The 17463-nt window shown below is 35.7% G+C and overlaps 6 protein-coding genes across 13 annotated transcripts; 2 read left to right on the forward strand and 4 right to left on the reverse strand.

Moving 5' to 3' along the window:
* Positions 1-239: 239 nt before the first annotated feature.
* LOC110857298 (peroxisomal membrane protein 11B) lies at positions 240-1775 on the reverse strand. The gene is made up of 4 exons (XM_022105918.2): positions 1504-1775; positions 1372-1397; positions 1212-1301; positions 240-1136 (listed from the first exon to the last, which is right to left on the reverse strand). The coding sequence occupies exons 1-4, from the start codon at positions 1557-1559 to the stop codon at positions 496-498; spliced, it is 813 nt and encodes a 270-aa protein (XP_021961610.1). The 5' UTR covers positions 1560-1775; the 3' UTR covers positions 240-495.
* A 454-nt stretch (positions 1776-2229) lies between these two features.
* On the reverse strand, positions 2230-6378 carry LOC110842524 (alpha/beta hydrolase domain-containing protein 17B). Its single transcript, XM_022088284.2, has 12 exons — positions 6203-6378; positions 5993-6110; positions 5344-5579; positions 4880-5185; positions 4696-4763; positions 4500-4564; positions 4334-4408; positions 4221-4274; positions 4085-4132; positions 3963-4014; positions 3853-3885; positions 2230-3764 (listed from the first exon to the last, which is right to left on the reverse strand). The coding sequence occupies exons 3-12, from the start codon at positions 5420-5422 to the stop codon at positions 3681-3683; spliced, it is 864 nt and encodes a 287-aa protein (XP_021943976.1). The 5' UTR covers positions 5423-5579; positions 5993-6110; positions 6203-6378; the 3' UTR covers positions 2230-3680.
* A 467-nt stretch (positions 6379-6845) lies between these two features.
* On the forward strand, positions 6846-7647 carry LOC110842528 (succinate dehydrogenase assembly factor 4, mitochondrial-like). Its single transcript, XM_022088287.2, has 2 exons — positions 6846-7282; positions 7364-7647. The coding sequence occupies exons 1-2, from the start codon at positions 7033-7035 to the stop codon at positions 7531-7533; spliced, it is 420 nt and encodes a 139-aa protein (XP_021943979.1). The 5' UTR covers positions 6846-7032; the 3' UTR covers positions 7534-7647.
* Positions 7568-8817, reverse strand: LOC110842525 (protein TIPIN homolog). The gene is made up of 3 exons (XM_022088285.2): positions 8405-8817; positions 8220-8301; positions 7568-8161 (listed from the first exon to the last, which is right to left on the reverse strand). Exons 1-3 carry the CDS (start codon positions 8553-8555, stop codon positions 7678-7680), a joined length of 717 nt encoding a protein of 238 aa, XP_021943977.1. The 5' UTR covers positions 8556-8817; the 3' UTR covers positions 7568-7677.
* A 135-nt stretch (positions 8818-8952) lies between these two features.
* LOC110842527 (39S ribosomal protein L17, mitochondrial) lies at positions 8953-10804 on the forward strand. The gene is made up of 5 exons (XM_022088286.2): positions 8953-9270; positions 9381-9574; positions 9703-10167; positions 10271-10463; positions 10562-10804. Exons 3-5 carry the CDS (start codon positions 9783-9785, stop codon positions 10686-10688), a joined length of 705 nt encoding a protein of 234 aa, XP_021943978.1. The 5' UTR covers positions 8953-9270; positions 9381-9574; positions 9703-9782; the 3' UTR covers positions 10689-10804.
* On the reverse strand, positions 10457-17269 carry LOC110842033 (homeobox protein engrailed-2-B). 8 transcript variants are annotated; one of them, XM_035847433.1, is made up of 11 exons: positions 16578-17269; positions 16354-16464; positions 14521-14624; positions 14427-14443; positions 14213-14287; positions 13933-14035; positions 13624-13771; positions 13466-13522; positions 12136-12476; positions 11761-12051; positions 10457-11676 (listed from the first exon to the last, which is right to left on the reverse strand). In XM_035847433.1, exons 1-7 carry the CDS (start codon positions 17086-17088, stop codon positions 13649-13651), a joined length of 1044 nt encoding a protein of 347 aa, XP_035703326.1. In that variant the 5' UTR covers positions 17089-17269; the 3' UTR covers positions 10457-11676; positions 11761-12051; positions 12136-12476; positions 13466-13522; positions 13624-13648. The 8 variants fall into 8 exon arrangements, with proteins under 8 accessions (XP_035703326.1, XP_035703330.1, XP_035703324.1 ...); XM_035847437.1 differs by having other exon boundaries at positions 13457-13522; XM_035847431.1 differs by having other exon boundaries at positions 13466-13771.
* Positions 17270-17463: the final 194 nt, after the last annotated feature.

Consider the following 17463-nt stretch of genomic DNA (forward strand, 5'->3'; position numbering starts at 1 on the left):
GGTACCCGCCGCCTCCTCCTCCGAGACCAAAATATTCTCAGGGTCATTCTCACAATCATCAGTCACGACATTGTCAAATAAATGCTCAAACCTTCACCTTTGATATTCCAAGTGGATTTCTTTGGTTTCATACTATTCATACCGTATCGCACGCATTCGTCAATGGCTTGCTTAATGATGACCATCATAATCTGACCACGCAGGGAATACAGCTAGTGACAGCTAGAAAGAAATGTGGATAGTTTGACAGCTAATTTATTGAAGAGTAGAAAGTAGTTACGTTTTACGTTTATTACAGAGAATTAAAGACAAGACAACAAATTAATTAATTAAAACGCATTTTATAATATGTAAGTTCTATTGGAGTTTGATATTAAGATTTGAAGTCAGAATCATGACAATATTACGAGATTACGACTAGATTTAACAGTGACTTATTGTGATTTAGTTGCACAAAGGTTCAACAAGCTGTGACAATTTTTAGCACGACCTAACCTAACCCCATGTAATTTTTAACATTGGGTTAATTTGAGGTATTGCACTGGCAATGGTGCTCACAATTCCTAAGGTTCCAATCGTGCCGGGGCTCAGTCTAATGTAACCCAAGATCGTAAGAGGTATGAACAGGTCGCATATATTTTTTACAACGTCTATTGTAATATCTGCATGCTTCGAAACACACTTGGTTATAATTCGTGCGGAAATTATGGATTGTTGAAGAGTGAGGTTTAGGTTGGCTGGAAGGCCCTTTATTATTACACGAGTGGAATGTTCATCCTCATCAGAGTGTGAATTTCTGTGGCGCTGATAGTTATGGTGGTGGCCTTTGATTTTTCTTCGTCGCATTTGGCACGCCTCTTTGTAAACTTTCATAATCTCATAAACGTCTCGAACAAGTCCCATCACAATGGAGTATAGCCAAAAGCGCGTCCCTGTTTTGTCCCAGCCTGGAGCGTCGATGCAATTTTTGTGGATTAGTCCTAGTTTATGTAGGCAAACAATGTGGTCAATTGCCATGAAACAGGCACTCGATATCCGAGACAAAGCAGATGTTAGTCGGATAACTTGGTCGTCTATTGTTGACATTACTGGAAGAGCGCTGTGTAGCGTGTCAAATACTCTCCCAAATCTCAACACTATAAAACACAGCATTCAATTAGTATTTGATTATAACAATAATATATACATATGTAAATAGCAAAATCAATTACATCGGCGCATTAAACCCAGTGTTTCATCCAGTTTTTTCGCTTTTTGAACACCATTCACACTCATTCCTCGTTTGTCCAAATTATACCACACTGTAAACATATTCAAATGGAAATATTAATCGAATACACCGCACATTGAATAAAGACAACAAAACTCTACCAATTCTGCTGCAGTACTGAATCAATCTGTAAATTGAGGTGAAAACAACAAATAAATTGTTGAGATTGCGTAATTGCGTTCCTTTAACGAGCATTATAAAAACAAATAAATAAAATACGTTTTCAAAATTACCTGAAAATCTTGTCTCTGCCGGCCGTTTGGTTGTTAAATTTAATGTAGTCATCCATGATTGATTAATTGATTTTGACAAACAATAGATTTCTTATATCTCTAATTCGTAATTTTACAATGTTCAATTACGAGTAATCGTGAATTATTGGCAATATCAACATGGCTGTTTCTTGATGATCCATATTATCCTAAAGTATTGCGTGATAATTTAATTTGAGACTGGATCATCTTCATACCCCGGACAAAGATTTTTTTATCCTACCCTACTCGTGTTGAGCTCAACATGAGTAGGGTAGGGTAAAAAAATATTTTCCCGGGGTATGAATCTTTGGTTGCAAAGAAAACGGAAGACTTTAGTACAAGGTTCGTTTCATTCACTGGAATGAGATTCTGAGACTCTTGAGTTCGATTTTTGCTTCTTCGTTTGTTTGAGGGAAATATGCAACAAAATATGAAATCTTTTTCATGGTTTTTTGTTGTATTATCTGTACCAGAATCTTACATAGCTTTTTTATTTATTAAATATTTTTCGTGAGCATGTAGAAAATGATAAAAATATGAGATGAGTTTAATAGGTGGGTTGTTTCAACTAATTGGCTATGATGTGATGGCTTCTCAATTTCTCTAATTTATGATGATCTCATTGGGGACCCCAATTTGGGGTATTATCAAATGTGTGATACACTAAATAACATGCACATATATCTAAATATATGTATAGTCAAATTAATTTTAAGAGACATTTGATTCTTTACTTTACTTAGATTCTACACATACAAAAATTTACGACAAACACTGATTAATTATTGTTAATTTCACAAAATGTTGGCTGGCGTAGAATATATATAGTATAGTCTCCATATCGCGGTATTCATGATGAGTGATGGGAGTTAGTTGTTTGATCAGTCAGTCCATTAGAATTTTCATACTGCAGTAACTAATGGGGTTCGCCTGATTTTTATTGTTTGAAGAACTAAAAATTTCAATTTATGATTGAAGAATATGGATTTAGGGGAATTTTTCATTTTGTATGACGCACTACTGTAATAATTCAGTTGCTAAAATAACTTTTAGCCTTTGTTGGTCTTCATTGCAATATTAATAGTAACAGTAACTACTATATTTTTTAGACATATGTATCCATCATACATGTCTAAATGAGATATGATATATCAAACAAGGTACAACATAAAACATGAGGTATAACTGACTGTATTTAATTTAATAGGATTCTAGATCTCTTATTATCAATCTATAAAATGTAAAAAAGGTACTTATATCTATACTTTTTAACTGCATTAAAAAAGACTTAGAATTAGCTTCATTTGTTCAAACATTGAATAAAACGCAAAACAGTTACAAACATATGTTGAGAGCATGGAATAAATTAGGTAACTAAAAAATAGTTGACAAGGAACTAAAAAGTTTCGATATGTACGAACGTAGTATATATGTATAGTGGCGTATATCTTGTCTAATAACTAATTGTGATTGCCATTATTCGTGATTGGATAACTATTTTGCGTAACCAATCACACATAATCTCAAAAGCAGCAAACATGAGAAATATCAGATACGAAGATCCTCATATAAAAGACAAAAAAGTGCTGTTGCTGCAACCAACAAACCATAATGTATATATATATAAATATAGTATATTAAAATGTAAGGGTCTTTACGGGAGAAATATATCTGACGTATATCTTAGACAGGAGCCGGGAGGTTTATACTTGCCGTGGGGAAAATGTCGATTTTTTACAATAATTTTCTTGTATTTAATTACAATGAATACTGAGATTTGTCAAATCGAAACTAAAGAATATAAATTTACTTCGGCTATTCAAATGAGAGCTGCTACCACTACCTTACAAACAGATTGTTGAATTTGACATTGACAAGCGCCGTAGGGATATTTTTATATTATTGTAGTTCACTGAATCACTTGCAAGGAGAGCCTTTTTCTGTTTTGTTTTGTTCGTTGGTTCAACACCCCGACCGTTTTTGTTTCAAAATTTATACTGTTGTAAATAAATATGAACGAGTTGCACGAATGCACTTGAGTGTCGTGCATCCTGATGGGGGTTGGAATAATTTAGGAGAGAAGAGTTTGGTTGGTTTATAGTTGTTGTAAGTTAATGCACTTGCTTCAATTTGATGCTAAAATTATTTCACTTTGATTAGTTCACGAGCTCAACCGTCACAAATTGCTTGAGTCGATCCAAGTACTGATTAAATAATTCAACATCATTATGTCCCGCACCCTACAATAAAAAATGTGACTTATTATTGAATTTTCAAGAGAAAAATATAAAACCTAAAATAGTTTAGTTAAAAACAAAAAGTATTTACCTCGACCCAAAGAGGTTCAACTGCACGAGGACACTACACACAACGTGACAGTAGCATTTATTTTAGTGTAACTCAAAACATTTTTTAAATTGTCGTACAACAAAACTTACTTTGTCGTAGATAGCTAATCCATGAGAAAAATCAATCACTTCATCTTCAGTTCTGTAAAACAGTATTTGGATAAACGAACTAAGTCCGCATGTCATTCATTTTCATTTTGTAGGTTATTTACCCGTGAATCACTAGGACAGGACTTTGCACACTTGGAACTTTATCGATGCTATAAACGTAATTCAAATTTTATAGAGAATGTACAGGATGAGAATATAGCATTTAATAAAAATAAACATTATGAGTATGTTGTACACCTTGGAAAAGCATCAAAAAACCATGTTCGTCGGGTGTTGGGGAAGGCAACTCGCCTGCAATTAGAAAATCATGTCAAATAAAGCAAATGAACGTAATCATCATACTGACTTACATCCCAGACATCAATGGGGAATGCAAAATCACAGCACCAACTTCATACTTTGAAGCCAAGTCTACAGTAGGGACACTATGTGACATGAAAAAATCAGCGTTAACTAATTCAAGCTTTATAAATTTAAATACTATTTAAGGAAGATTAAAAGAAGCGGAAGACTTACGTCCCGATACTCTGACCATACAAAATTATATTTTCAGGCGAAATTCCGTATCTGGTACGCAAACACTGAAAAATCAAGTATAACACTTATTATATATAGCACTATCTTAAATCAATAATAACTACGATAATATTTATCAACCTTTCTGGTACGATTTTGGGCAAGCATTGTCAAGAAACTTTTTGTATGCACTAACCTGCCATGCTGCTTCGATGTCTGCATACAAATTTTTTTCGGATGGCTTCCCATTACTTGGACCATACCCTGCAAAACATAAACACATTTTTGGGCGATAATATATTTCTCGCCTATAGAAAATATTCTTTATTGCTCAAATAGGTACAAGCTATTCGAATAGTGGCTTGTAAAACATGTGTTACCTGAATAGTCATAGCTGAAAATGTTGCAGTTGATTCTTGAACCCAGCCCCACGTAGAAACTGCTCATTTGACCCAAGTCCACTGCATTACCATGACTGAAGAGGATTGTAAAACGGCTACTGGCAGAACATCTAACGTACATGCAAGCAATTCTATTTCCCCTTGATGTTCTTGTATAGAACACTTCAATATTATCTTTTTCTCTATCTGAATACTGCCATTCAGCCTTGTCATTAAATTCAATGGAAAACTTGGACCCAGATTCGTCTGCATTCAGTTTGTACGAAGGTTCCGGTGGAAGAAAAGCTAATTTAAAAAACATACAATTATCATACAACATGTAAAATGTTGGTTTTGAATTTTTGACAAGATACTGTGATAGCCCAAAATTGGTATATTTTATCTCTGAATTATACTATATTTAACGTATCATGGATTGTAAATAATTAAACTGGTAGTCTTACCCAATTTGGCAGCAATTCTGGATGGAAACGGCGGACAACAGAACAATCCGCACAGCTCGCTGAAACTTAGTCCGTTCATCTTTACTAACTATATTGGCTGTCTAGTAAATAAGGTTTTGCTGTCAAGTGTTCATCACTGGTACTTTGAGGAAAATGTTGATAGTAGGTAGTACAATCCACTTGTTAGCCAATTATCTCTAGGTACCACACTGCTCGATAACTAATAAAGCTCCGACCTGTAAAAATTAAAACCGTTAGTAACGTAATAAAGTATTTTAAAAGTGTGCTAAAGTAAAACAATACATAAACAGCAATTAAGTTAAATAGAGTAGATTATTGCAGATAGACAAACATGTATACGTATCTAAACGTCTAGATTTCAGGCATCTAGCTTTAATTAACATTTGCAATTTGTTACTTTTCTTGACGAATGTTGCACACATTCATTCCAAAAGTAATCAGCTCTTAATGTATTATTTTATTTGTTCCAATAAATATTTTCAATCCGATTATTGTGTGACTAATTTTCTTGCCAGTCTTATATCCTACTTGTATAGCAGTGCGATATTTATTAATATTGACAAGAGTTTGGCGAAAACTTGCTTTCTTTTTTCTTAATTTTGTAAGTGCAAGCAAAATGTTAACTTACTTGCTTTGATGGCAGTAGTAAATGGTGAACAATTTCGGCACATGTACATAAACAATTGGTTGATGAATCAACCAAAGTATGAAGATTTTGAATTAGGAAGCCCAGTCGAAAGTTCAAGCTGGAGAATCACAACAGAACATTTTGAAATCCCTTTAGCAATTTATCGCAATATGCACAATTCTAACAATGATGTAAAAGAGGGATTTTTACCTGACAAATGCAACAATAAATTTCCAGTTTTTTTTTTACTAATTATTGTGTATTGTATGTGTGAATAACATTAACACAATCAATCCACAATCGGAAGCAAATATCTATGTGAATGGTAGTTGTGGTGAAAGACCATCCAAAACAGAGTCATCTCCGTACGAGTTATATGTGGACGACGAACTATGGGCCCGATCTAGCATGAGAGGCGCACAGAGGGCCCACATTTCTCATAAGAAATACATTGAAAATTTATCTCAGCTGAGTTATATTCGCTGTATTATCAGTTTTATTTATATCAAAAGTAACTCATCAAATAAAGCTATGCATTCCGAAAAAAATTTCATGAGGGCATATTGCGGAGATAAACTTCTAGCGCTCACCCATCCAGGGGACGTGGTCATTAAATAGAAATATGGTCGACTGCTCCCTCCTAACTAGTCCTAACATGCACACACATTGAATTAAGAATCAATACTGGTAAGGACGGTAAGGTCAAAATTGACCTTATTTTTTACTCGCAAGCATTTTTCCCGAACATGATTCATTCATGTTATTATATTTGTTATACAAGTTTATATCCCCCCACGTTCATACCGGCGAATATTATGAATGTAATTTTCGAATGCAATTTTTATTTTTAAAAATGAGGGTGCTCAGCTCTCCTGCTCAAATCGGGCCACACTGCTACGGGAACGGGCACTTGTAACATCGTCACATCATGCTCCCAATCACACTGCCACTTTCATAGGGCACACATCCAATTTGGTTGCTTCACGCGCGGAAAACTTCATCTCTAGCTTACATTTCTACAAAAATTGACGGCAGATAAAATGAATTTAATTTTAAGGGGAAAATTATTGAACTTGTACAAAAATAGTGGATTCGACAGATTTTCTATGATCCTCTACATGAAACATCTTAGTAGCAAGCGTGGAATTGCTCTTTCGATGCAGTATCGAGACTGCTCATCTATAACAGCGACAAATAAGTCCGAGAATGATAAGCCACTAGTGAACAAGGCTGGTGAAGAGAAACCGACGACCAGAAAATCCAAAACGCTGAGGGCAAAAACTCCTATTGGTATTTAAGACGCATAATGTACTACTCGCAAATACAAATTCGCACAGAACACAGATCTTGCAAAAGTAATGTTGATCTCAGGAAAATTGGACGAATTAGAAGAAGGACGACATCCATACCAAGAGAAAGAGCCATTGCCACCATGGCCAGATAACACGAATCCACATACTGGGGAAATTGGAGGACCACGAGGTCCGGAACCAACTAGATACGGAGACTGGGAACGGAAAGGACGAGTCAGCGATTTCTAATCAAGCAGAGTGATTTAAAGGACAACAATGGAACTTGTTATTTCCTAAATCTTTCTTCTCTTGGTTATTATTATTATACACTTACTTGCAAATAAAATATACATAGAATTATTATTGTCGCATAATTTTTTACTTATAATTACATCAATTTCCAGCAGCAGACATGAGTTCTTCCAATTCCATTTGTTCTTCAAGGGTAGGAAAACCATCATTTGGGGGCGAGGCGAATGAGGCGATTTGTCGGGCAAGTTCTTCTTCTTCTTCTTGATTAGGAAATTCTGACTCTGCTGGGCCGCGTTCTGAGTTATTCCCCTCATTCTCAAATGGCAAAAACAAGTCATCATCGTTAAACATGGGGTCCATGTCATCAATAGTTTCGGATGACATTGTTGGCAAAAGTCCCATGCGCATCTTCTTTACATACGTTTTAACCACTTTCTTTTTTATTCCCAGAAACTCGATTCGCTCCAAACATTGGTCAAAAGGGTGCTTTGGATGGAGAGTATGAACCCATTGTTCCATTTTATTTAACAACCGGTCCAAGTCGTCCCTCTCTCCGCCTTTCTCTCCGAATTCAAAATCTTTTAACGACTCGTTAAGATTAGATAACCCTTTCGGCCCAATCAACCTAAAACAAGCCAATAAAATAGCACTATGCAAATACTAAATTACTAATTTGCACTTACATGTCCTCGTTGATCATTTGTCGCCTCACGGGCCCCTTTGGTTTCTTGGCCTTTTTTTTCTCCTCTTCCTTCTTTTTCCGATCTAAGGTGCATGAAGATAGAAGAAAATATTTTAGCGTCTTACTTGTTTATATCACACTGTCGGATTCCGACTCAATTTTATCTCCTAAAAATTATCTTAATACCCTCCTCATCTCCTGAGTCCGGTGTCCGTCGTCCTCTGGTGGCTTCCTCGGGGTCGTCGTCATTCCTACCGTCAGAAGAATGAGTGGAACGTCGGTCAACATCATCATCATCGGACAAGTCACGACGAGGGCTGGTTGAGTATACACTCATATTTTATTATTTGTAATGACTTTTGGCTAATTAAAAATAAGTTATTTTCAATAACGAAGAAAATATAAATATTTATAACTGCTAAGCAGTTTCTGCTTGGTTGGCCGGTGCCGTGATGTGGATTTATTTGCAGTTTGTCCTATCGTTTTAATCATTTACTCTAGCACTCGTTGTTGACTGGTGACAATGACGGATAAAAAATTGTCAACATTTCACATTTAGCCAAAGATGAAGATGAAACGAAAGCAAAATGCAAAAGACACAAGACACAATTTCAGCGCATTTGTTCATCCAGTCCAACCTCAACCCGCCTCAATTCATATCGGACGGACGGTCTCAAGTCTCAATCGCAAAATGTGGTAAAATCATTTTGGAAAGCAGTCCGGTTTCTCTGATTGATCTTTGAGTTTCTTTTCTCGTAGGGAAATAAATAACCTATTGCTTTATCTTTATCCTTATTCAAATTATTGACATTTTATTAGAGTGTCAACATTTGTCATTAACTTGAGAATGGTCTGCAATGCTGATTCGTGGACGTCGTGGTCTTTCTAGATTACAAATTTTGTTAGCCGGCGTAATTGGAACTGTGAGTGGGGTTTATATTTGGAAACCAATTTTTGAGCGACAGGTGCAACGAGAACAAAACCAACAGCCAGACCAGTCATTTGAATTAGAAAGTAGTGCTTCTGCTAATGCTGAAACTAACTCGATCGAGGTAATCCAAGTTTATTCATGTCATCAATTTACAATGGATTTTCTTATTTGTTTATCTATAAAATTAATTATAGGTAAAGGGGTAGTATATAATTGTGTTCATTATTTCAGAAACGTGTGGAATAGGATGAAATGAAACTAGGAGCAAATTTCACTTGGCTATCAGCACAATCAGCATCATCATCAAACCAAAATTCTTCGAAACCAAGGCCTTTGGCACCAGCCAGGATTGCTAGAATCTTCAGAACCTGGGCGGTTATTGGATTTGGTGCATTTTTCTACTTTAAAATTTGGCCCGAATACAGGTATATTTATTATTTAATATTATATAACAATTTTCAAATATTATCAAATCAATGTTAAAAATGTAGAAATAGATAGGACATGCAGTATAATACATGACTTAATCTATTCTTAACATTTGGGATTTTAGACGAATCCAGCGAGCAGGTGTTGAGGACGAGGTCTTAGTTTTAACTCGACGTGAAAACTATTCGCTAGATCAACAAGGAGATGGCGACGCAAGCAGGGTTGGCACAATTGGTCTCCAAACTAAGGATTAAAATTCAACCAGTTTATCGCAAAATGCAAAATGCCGAGGGTCCAGTTGGACGTATTAAGATGATGCGAAAATCTGTCACAGCATTGGTTAAATACGAGCGACTAGAAATGACGTACTTTCGAGCAGACGAGTCCAGAGGCTACGCAGAAAGGTTGATTTCTGAAGCAGTTCGACATGGAGATTGTCATCGTCCTACTATGAATTTGGCAAAATTTTGGCTGGAAGATGAAGCACTAGTGCCAAAACTTTTTAAGGTTCTTGTTCCTCGATACCAAGAATGGCCTAGCGGATTACCCTATACCAGACTACTTAGGGCTCCATCAAACATAACTGACTGTATGTCTTCTTAATATAAAATAATTTTTTTAACTTGAGGAAATACATCATTGCACCATTACTTGTAAGTATGTATAAAAAATTATTGAAATTTTTTGCTTAGATTCTGAAAATGAAAACATGAGACGTAACCGTGTGGTATTAGAACTAAGAGGAAATCCTTACCCCCCACTTGTTGGACCCATGACCAAACCACACCCAGGACTTATTCATAATGTTTTACTGGAAGAAGCTAGAAAAGACTATTTTCGAACTCAAAATAAGCTTGCGCAAGAAGCAGAGACGGAAATACAAACGTACGAAAACTATTTATTCTATACTTCTATCTATGCAAAATTACAAGTTAGTTCTGTTATTTGTATAAAATTTACAACAATGTACAAATTTATTTCAGTTTACCAGATGAAGATAGTTGCAATTTGGAGGGTATATCCAGAGAAGACATTCAAGAAATCTCTGAAAATCTACAAGATGCTGTCATCACGAATAACTCAAAGTCAAATCCACAGTCATCAAGTTAGTAGTAGAGTAGTTAGATTGATTGATTGGAAATTAAGAACCACGACATTATGTATGTCTAGTATATAGAAGTAGTAAGTTTATAAGTCCTAAAATAAATTATATACAAGAAATTTGAGTTTCCAAATGATTTAACGATCAAATTTTTAACTATGATAATGAAACATTGTATGGTACGCCTAGGTTTTTATTGCTTTTAATTTAAATCGAGCCCTCCAAGTGCTTCAACAATGTTTAGAATTTCACGTTCAACAGCATGAAAGTCTATTTCATTTTGCCTAACGAGGAGATTCATTCTTGCTTTTTCGTTTTGAAAGAAAGGGTCACGCTCTTCTGTGACGGTCGTCTTCAAAATCTGGTCCCAGAAAATGTTTCTTGAAATGTCTTCAGAACGAATAAAGGGAACTCTTTGTGTGCATATCAAGTACATGATCAGTACGACGTAGTATATTCTCCTGAGTCCAACCAGTTCCAACTTTTCTAGGAGATCACTAAATTGGCAAGCGGAGAGGCCGAGAAAAAAACTTCCGATGACGATCAAAATGAATCCTTGTATGGAGCTCCGAAGTCCGAATCCTAAGTCTCCCACACCTTGAAGCATAGACCGATTTGGGCATGATTTGTTTACGCAACTACAATTTGCCAGAGTGTCGCGACGGTCTTTTCTAGTTTTGTGGACCATTCGAAAAGCTTCTAACCGTTTGTTCATGTTGAATAATTTAAGCTGAGACAGTGGCACATTATTGACATTGTACCGAGATGTGTTTCCTACAGCAGCGTTCCCATTCAACGAGAATGATGATTCAACAATAGTGGGGGGCAGTGAAACGAGGTTGAAAATCTCTAAAAAGTGACGATAGAAGGATTCTGCGAGGGAGTCCAGTTGATAGCATCGATTACAGACTGGGTGAACCTCCAATTTTAAGCAAGTCGGGCAAAACATCTTTGTTTGAAACCAGGCTGTGAGACAGAATTTGCAGAAAGCATGGCCTGAGAGAGTTGAAGCGGGCATATATTTTTTATTTTATACTTTAACAGCGTCGCTACCTCATCTTTTATTAATTATATATTTACCGCAGTTGAGAACGGTGACGTCAATGAAAATGTGGTCACATAGCTTGCACTTCATGCTCCTGGTGGCACAAAGAAGAAGAGTGAAGAGATGGAGAAAGGTGGAGAAAGGTGCCCTCAGTGCGTTTGGACTGTTCTTCTCTTCCTCCATCATCAACAGGTTGTTCTGGCTGTGAAGAGGGGTGTCCAACATTTTCCTCCCCTGCAAAGTGACCCAGCTTTCCCTGCGAATAATGGGGAAATGGGTGGCTTCCTCCCCCGACTCTCGACTGAATGGAATTTCTTGCATTTTAGCTATTACACATAAAGATACAAATGTTTGCTAAAAATTAAACGAACAAGACAAGATTTATGAAATAAACGTAATATGCACAATACCCATGTATTTATGTCACATGTATGGTCTACTCATCCAGAACATTAAGCCGATTCAATTGTTGTGATTTGGTTTTGATTCTCCTTCAATTTCTTTATACATATACGCAAAACATGAATTTTTATTTTCGTATTCCCATCATAGCAACCCTGCATTTGAAATCCATATTTATAACGTACCTGCTTATGTTTTCTTGTCTTACCTACAGCTCCAAATCTCAAATGTCATATACAAATGGTAAAAATTGCGCAAGTAATTTTCATAATTCGGTATGCATTTTATTCCTAAGCTTATATAGCACAAGTAACATGTTTGCCTTATAATTATATTACACAGTTTGCATCTAACAATGCGATGGTGTGAAGTGTAACCCTCCGATTTGGCTGAAATTTTAAAATTAGGTGGTCCAAGCCAATACAACTAACGTTTCTTCAGGCAGTTTGTGCGATGGTGAGAGTTACTCAAAATATTTGAGGTCAAAGTTCAAAAAACGGCCGACTTTTTTCAGGCGGAGTGAGAAAACTCCACTTCCATTCTCTTCCCCTCGCTTTGATTTTATTCAGGCGTCTCGCTCATGCATACGCCTTCATGCTCAAGCACAAGCTTTGATGCAAAATAATAAAAAATAAACATTATTAATTATAGCTTAAAGAGCAATTAATACGCATTATACATACTTAATTTAATTTATAATTAAATAAGTGAGATTTTTACTTATTTCTAGTACAAATTTACATAAAAGTTAATTTATAAATTCGCCAACGGCAAATAAACATGGAAAAACTTAACTTGCTTTCCATTTCGAAAGCGTTGGTTATTCTAATATCCAATTATATATTAATATTTTAAATGCTCCTGTGATTCGATATTGTTGGTACTCAAGCGGATCATGGGTGATGACGAAAAGCCCGAGTTTAAAAATGTAAGCGAAGTTTGTTTTAGAGAAAAAAATATTAGTTGCGACCTGAATTGTGGCAATCCCACATTCATCAAATTCAGCTGGTGCAGTTTATCGTATTGTTTTGTGGACTTTTATGAAAATAATCATATAGTCACATGTGGAATGAATAATTAATATTTTTCTATAAAATATTAAATTTAAAATTGTTGAAATGAATTATTTTTCGGAGTGAAAATCAAAGCGAGGGGAAGAGAATGGAAGTGGAGTTTTCTCACTCCGCCTGAAAAAAGTCGGCCGTTTTTTGAACTTTGACCTCAAATATTTTGAGTAACTCTCACCATCGTACAAACTGCCTGAAGAAACGTTAGTTGTATTGGCTTGGACCACCTAATTTTAAAATTTCAGCCAAATCGGAGGGTTACACTTCACACCATCGCATTGTAAGAATACACCAATTTGGCACATACTTAATTCACCTTTCATGATTACTAGATAATAAATATCATAATAATCATCGTCCTGAGTATTGAATTCGACATTTCATGCGTACACAAAAATCGCATCTATATTGCATAAATACTTAACATACATGTTTGTGTTTATCTATGATATTCTTAATCCAGGTCGTGCTTGATTTGACTGTCAGAGTGTTCGGAGGAACTGGCATTGTTTACTGTGAGACCGGAGGAGAGTGGGGCTGATGTGGCGAACAATGAGGGCGTGTAGTACGGTGAAAGCTACAGTGATGAAATCCATGAAAATGTTAATGCATAAACATATATGCTCATTAAAATAATCCAATCGTGTAACTAAATAAAACCAACTTTTTAACCTATAAGCGATTCCGTATTTAATTCAAGAAATAAATAAGTAAGTACTAATAAAAATTAAAGCTTACTGCTGCAAACGCTGAAGAGTACGAGTTGTAAATGTGTGGCCCCAGCCCTTGGCGTTGTGCTAGCTTGAAACGGGCAGTCATTTGCTTTTTCCATTTCGTCCTTCTATAAATGTGCATATGCAAATTATTAAACACATTGTCTGCTTATGCATGATTAAAGTCATCATTCTGAAGTAGTTTAATGAACGTATTTGTAAAAAAAATGCCATTTTGATTTTGAATTGAATAGTTTATTTTAATTCAAAAATAAATTTTATATAAAAATTTGTAAAATATTTACCTATTTTGAAACCAAGTTTTGATTTGCACTTCTGTCAAATTCAACGTTTTCGATAGTTCCAATCGCTTGCTCACGCTTTGCAGCATGTAAGAATAAGAATTATTACATTTCGAGTTCGACTTGTTGATGTATGTAGATAAGCATCATATGTACTGACTGAGCATTGAGTTTGGTAGTTTATACATACAAAAATTGTATATTTTATTCCTCTCACCTGAGATATTTGTCATTCTGGCAGAATAAGAATAAAAATACAGTGAAAATTGGTGACAGTAACTCGTTTCAAATCGCCCCGAATGCTTTCTTACCTTGAACTCTGACTCCAACCTTTCCAATTGCTTTGCGCTGTACGCTTGTCGAGGCTTCCTGTCGAGTCCAGGTTTCCTTGCTCTCCTTCCCGAAGGCTTCGGTGCTACAATTTGCATGCGTAGTAATTAGTCCTTACTTTGCACTTAATTATGTAAATCTATCACCTCGTGACATTTTATTTTTGTTTGATACATTTTGAACAAGGTGAGATTGAATTAACTTTACAGATAGAAGAATGTGTTATTTAACAAAACGATAATCATATTTATTTTCAAGCAAACGTTCATTAATATCGGACCGTGTTATGTTTTATAAATATAAGCACGTGCATTTTAGCACCTTTTCTAAATAGTTTATCAAGATGTTATTTATATTCATGTAGGTATTTTTCATATGCATTTGTTACTGGCTAGCCAAATGAATGCGTTGACCAGTGATATCACTCGAAATTTAATAGATCCAAGTATGAGAATGACCACACCTCAGAAAACACTTTAATACCTTTAATATTTACTTCTTACTACATAATTGGCGATAATAGCTCGTAAACCAGAATGCATACGTACCTATGACATATCTTGAGAAGATATAAAGTTGTTTTTCTAACGTATCATCATAAATGAGCAAGTCAAGTTTTAAAGACAAGACACATCCCCCTGGTTAATTACGCAATATTATGTTGTAGATGAACACTATGCACTGTACTGTGATTAGTGTGTGTGGATATGCTAAAGACTTTAATGTTGTGGTAAAATGAAAATTGACTATTTGAGCTCTAATTTAGCCTCCTTTTACAGACTTTTTTTTACATACTTTCAGAGTGTTAAACACCAAGTAAGTACAATTACAGTGTTATTAACACTTTTTAGTGAAGTGCGAGTCTGTTTTAATGTTGAACAAACAACATTATAACACATTCTCACTTATATGGCACTGCACACAATAAATAATTAACCAGACTCTTAAGCATAACTTTGGGCTCTTGGAATAAAATAGTTAAATGTGTGCATGTCAATGCAATTCTGTAATCATACAATTCATGATGAGATGGGTTTGGGAATAAGGTGTTAAAACTTTTAGACTGAATAAAACAAATACACAAATGTATATATACATAACAATCTCATAGTGTCTTCAAAAAATCGAGTCGCACGTAGTACAAATGAGACTTTGTATGTACAGGGTGGTTAAAATGTAACGCTACAATGGAAAATTTTTCGATGGGAAAAATCCACAAATTTCCATTAGTTACCGAAATTTTGTCTAAAATTCAATGTTCTAAGAATTTTGTCATCAGTTTTGATAATAATTTATAAAAATCTCAATCGCAAATCTTGTAACTAATGGAGATTTTGGGACTTTTCCCATTGAAAAATTTTCCATTGTGGCGTGACATTTTAACCACCCTGTATTTGAGAGTTATGATGTTTGATGCATTAGTCTCAACTTCTCAAGGCAAGAGCAAAGGATCAATGCAACTATACAGCATCAAATCAACCTACAATGCAGTCTTGCTGGATATGGCCCGAGCCAGTCTCAACCTGGTGAGAGTTTGCCTTTTCGAGCCCCCTGACCAATGTTTTACAAAAGTTACATGTTTATTATGCTTAAATTTTCTTATCCAGCAGCACAAAAATTTCACAATGCATCGTGGAGATATCATTTTAAGACTAATCTTTAGTTGGTCAACCCGATTGAGTGTTCATGGATTAGTATGCCACATACCGACGCAAAGACGGACAGATACGTATGACGATCTTATAAGCCCTGGCTAGGGCTAAAACGGATGTGAAAAATGAAAACTGTTTACTAAATGCCATTATTTCTTTTACCTTGAAGTCCCAAAAGGGGAGGCTTATTTTGCCAAGGATTGTTCACAGCAAGGGGATTTCCCATAGCAAACGGGAACAAGTTTGACATGCAAAGTTGTCCATAGTCAAGAGCTGAAAAATTATGCACATAGTTTGTTTATTTTTCGTCAACCATGCTCCCAAAATCAATAATTTCATATGAAATAATCTTAAGACAATCATCACAAAAACTATTGTAGTTTTACTTGAACATCCGGATGCAGTTAGCAGTGGTTGAACTGACAAACTCGAGTACATTGGGAAGGGTCTGAGGACAGAGGCCATGGCGTCACCACCAGACGATCCTCTAAATTCTCCTCCTCGAGACGTGGCGACAACATGCATACGGTTTTTCTCAAACACTTGCACTCGACAATTATCAACCTGTCCTCGTCCCCCGAATTGACTGTCCTCAATGTCATCCGTATACTCGACCCTGTCATTATTGGAAGCTACTGATGATATGGACTCAATTTCGATGGTCTCATCCTGGTGCCCATTTGTGTCCTCACAATAGTAGTCAGAGTCGTGATTGGAGGAATCTTCAGTTTCCATATTTTTCCCACTTTTTAGAATTGAATCAATCGAGAAACTATTCGTTTTTGAGATAGGTATTCCTTTCTGATGAACCAAATTATTATCCTCTTGTAGCGACGAATCCATTAAGTTGAGAATGGGGCCAGTTGAGATTTTGAGATTAAGACTTTCACTACTCATTTTGTCACTGCCTTTTTTGTACTAAATCTGACTATACTAATCAACTCTTATAATTGTGAGAAATCGAAGAAATCGAGATGTTTCGGCGAACCATAATTATTTATAAGGAACTATGGTCTTGCGTTAATAATCTTAATTGCAACTCCTCGTTCCTCGTGTGGCGAAAGGCCGTCTGGTCTCATCTCACTCTCTTGGAAAGCACTGAGTGCATATAATATCCCGAGTGGTAATTTAACTCCCACTTAACACGGGCCTGATGGCACTTTAAGGTAATAGCACAGCTTTAATGGTTTGCCATCTTTTACCATTACGAACATATCTATGAGAGCATCGTCGCGAATCATAATGTGGAAAGAAAGTTGAGGAGGAGGACTC

This window comes from Folsomia candida, unplaced genomic scaffold (assembly GCF_002217175.1).
Source record: "Folsomia candida strain VU population unplaced genomic scaffold, ASM221717v1 Fcan01_Sc001, whole genome shotgun sequence".
NCBI lineage: Eukaryota > Metazoa > Arthropoda > Collembola > Entomobryomorpha > Isotomidae > Folsomia > Folsomia candida.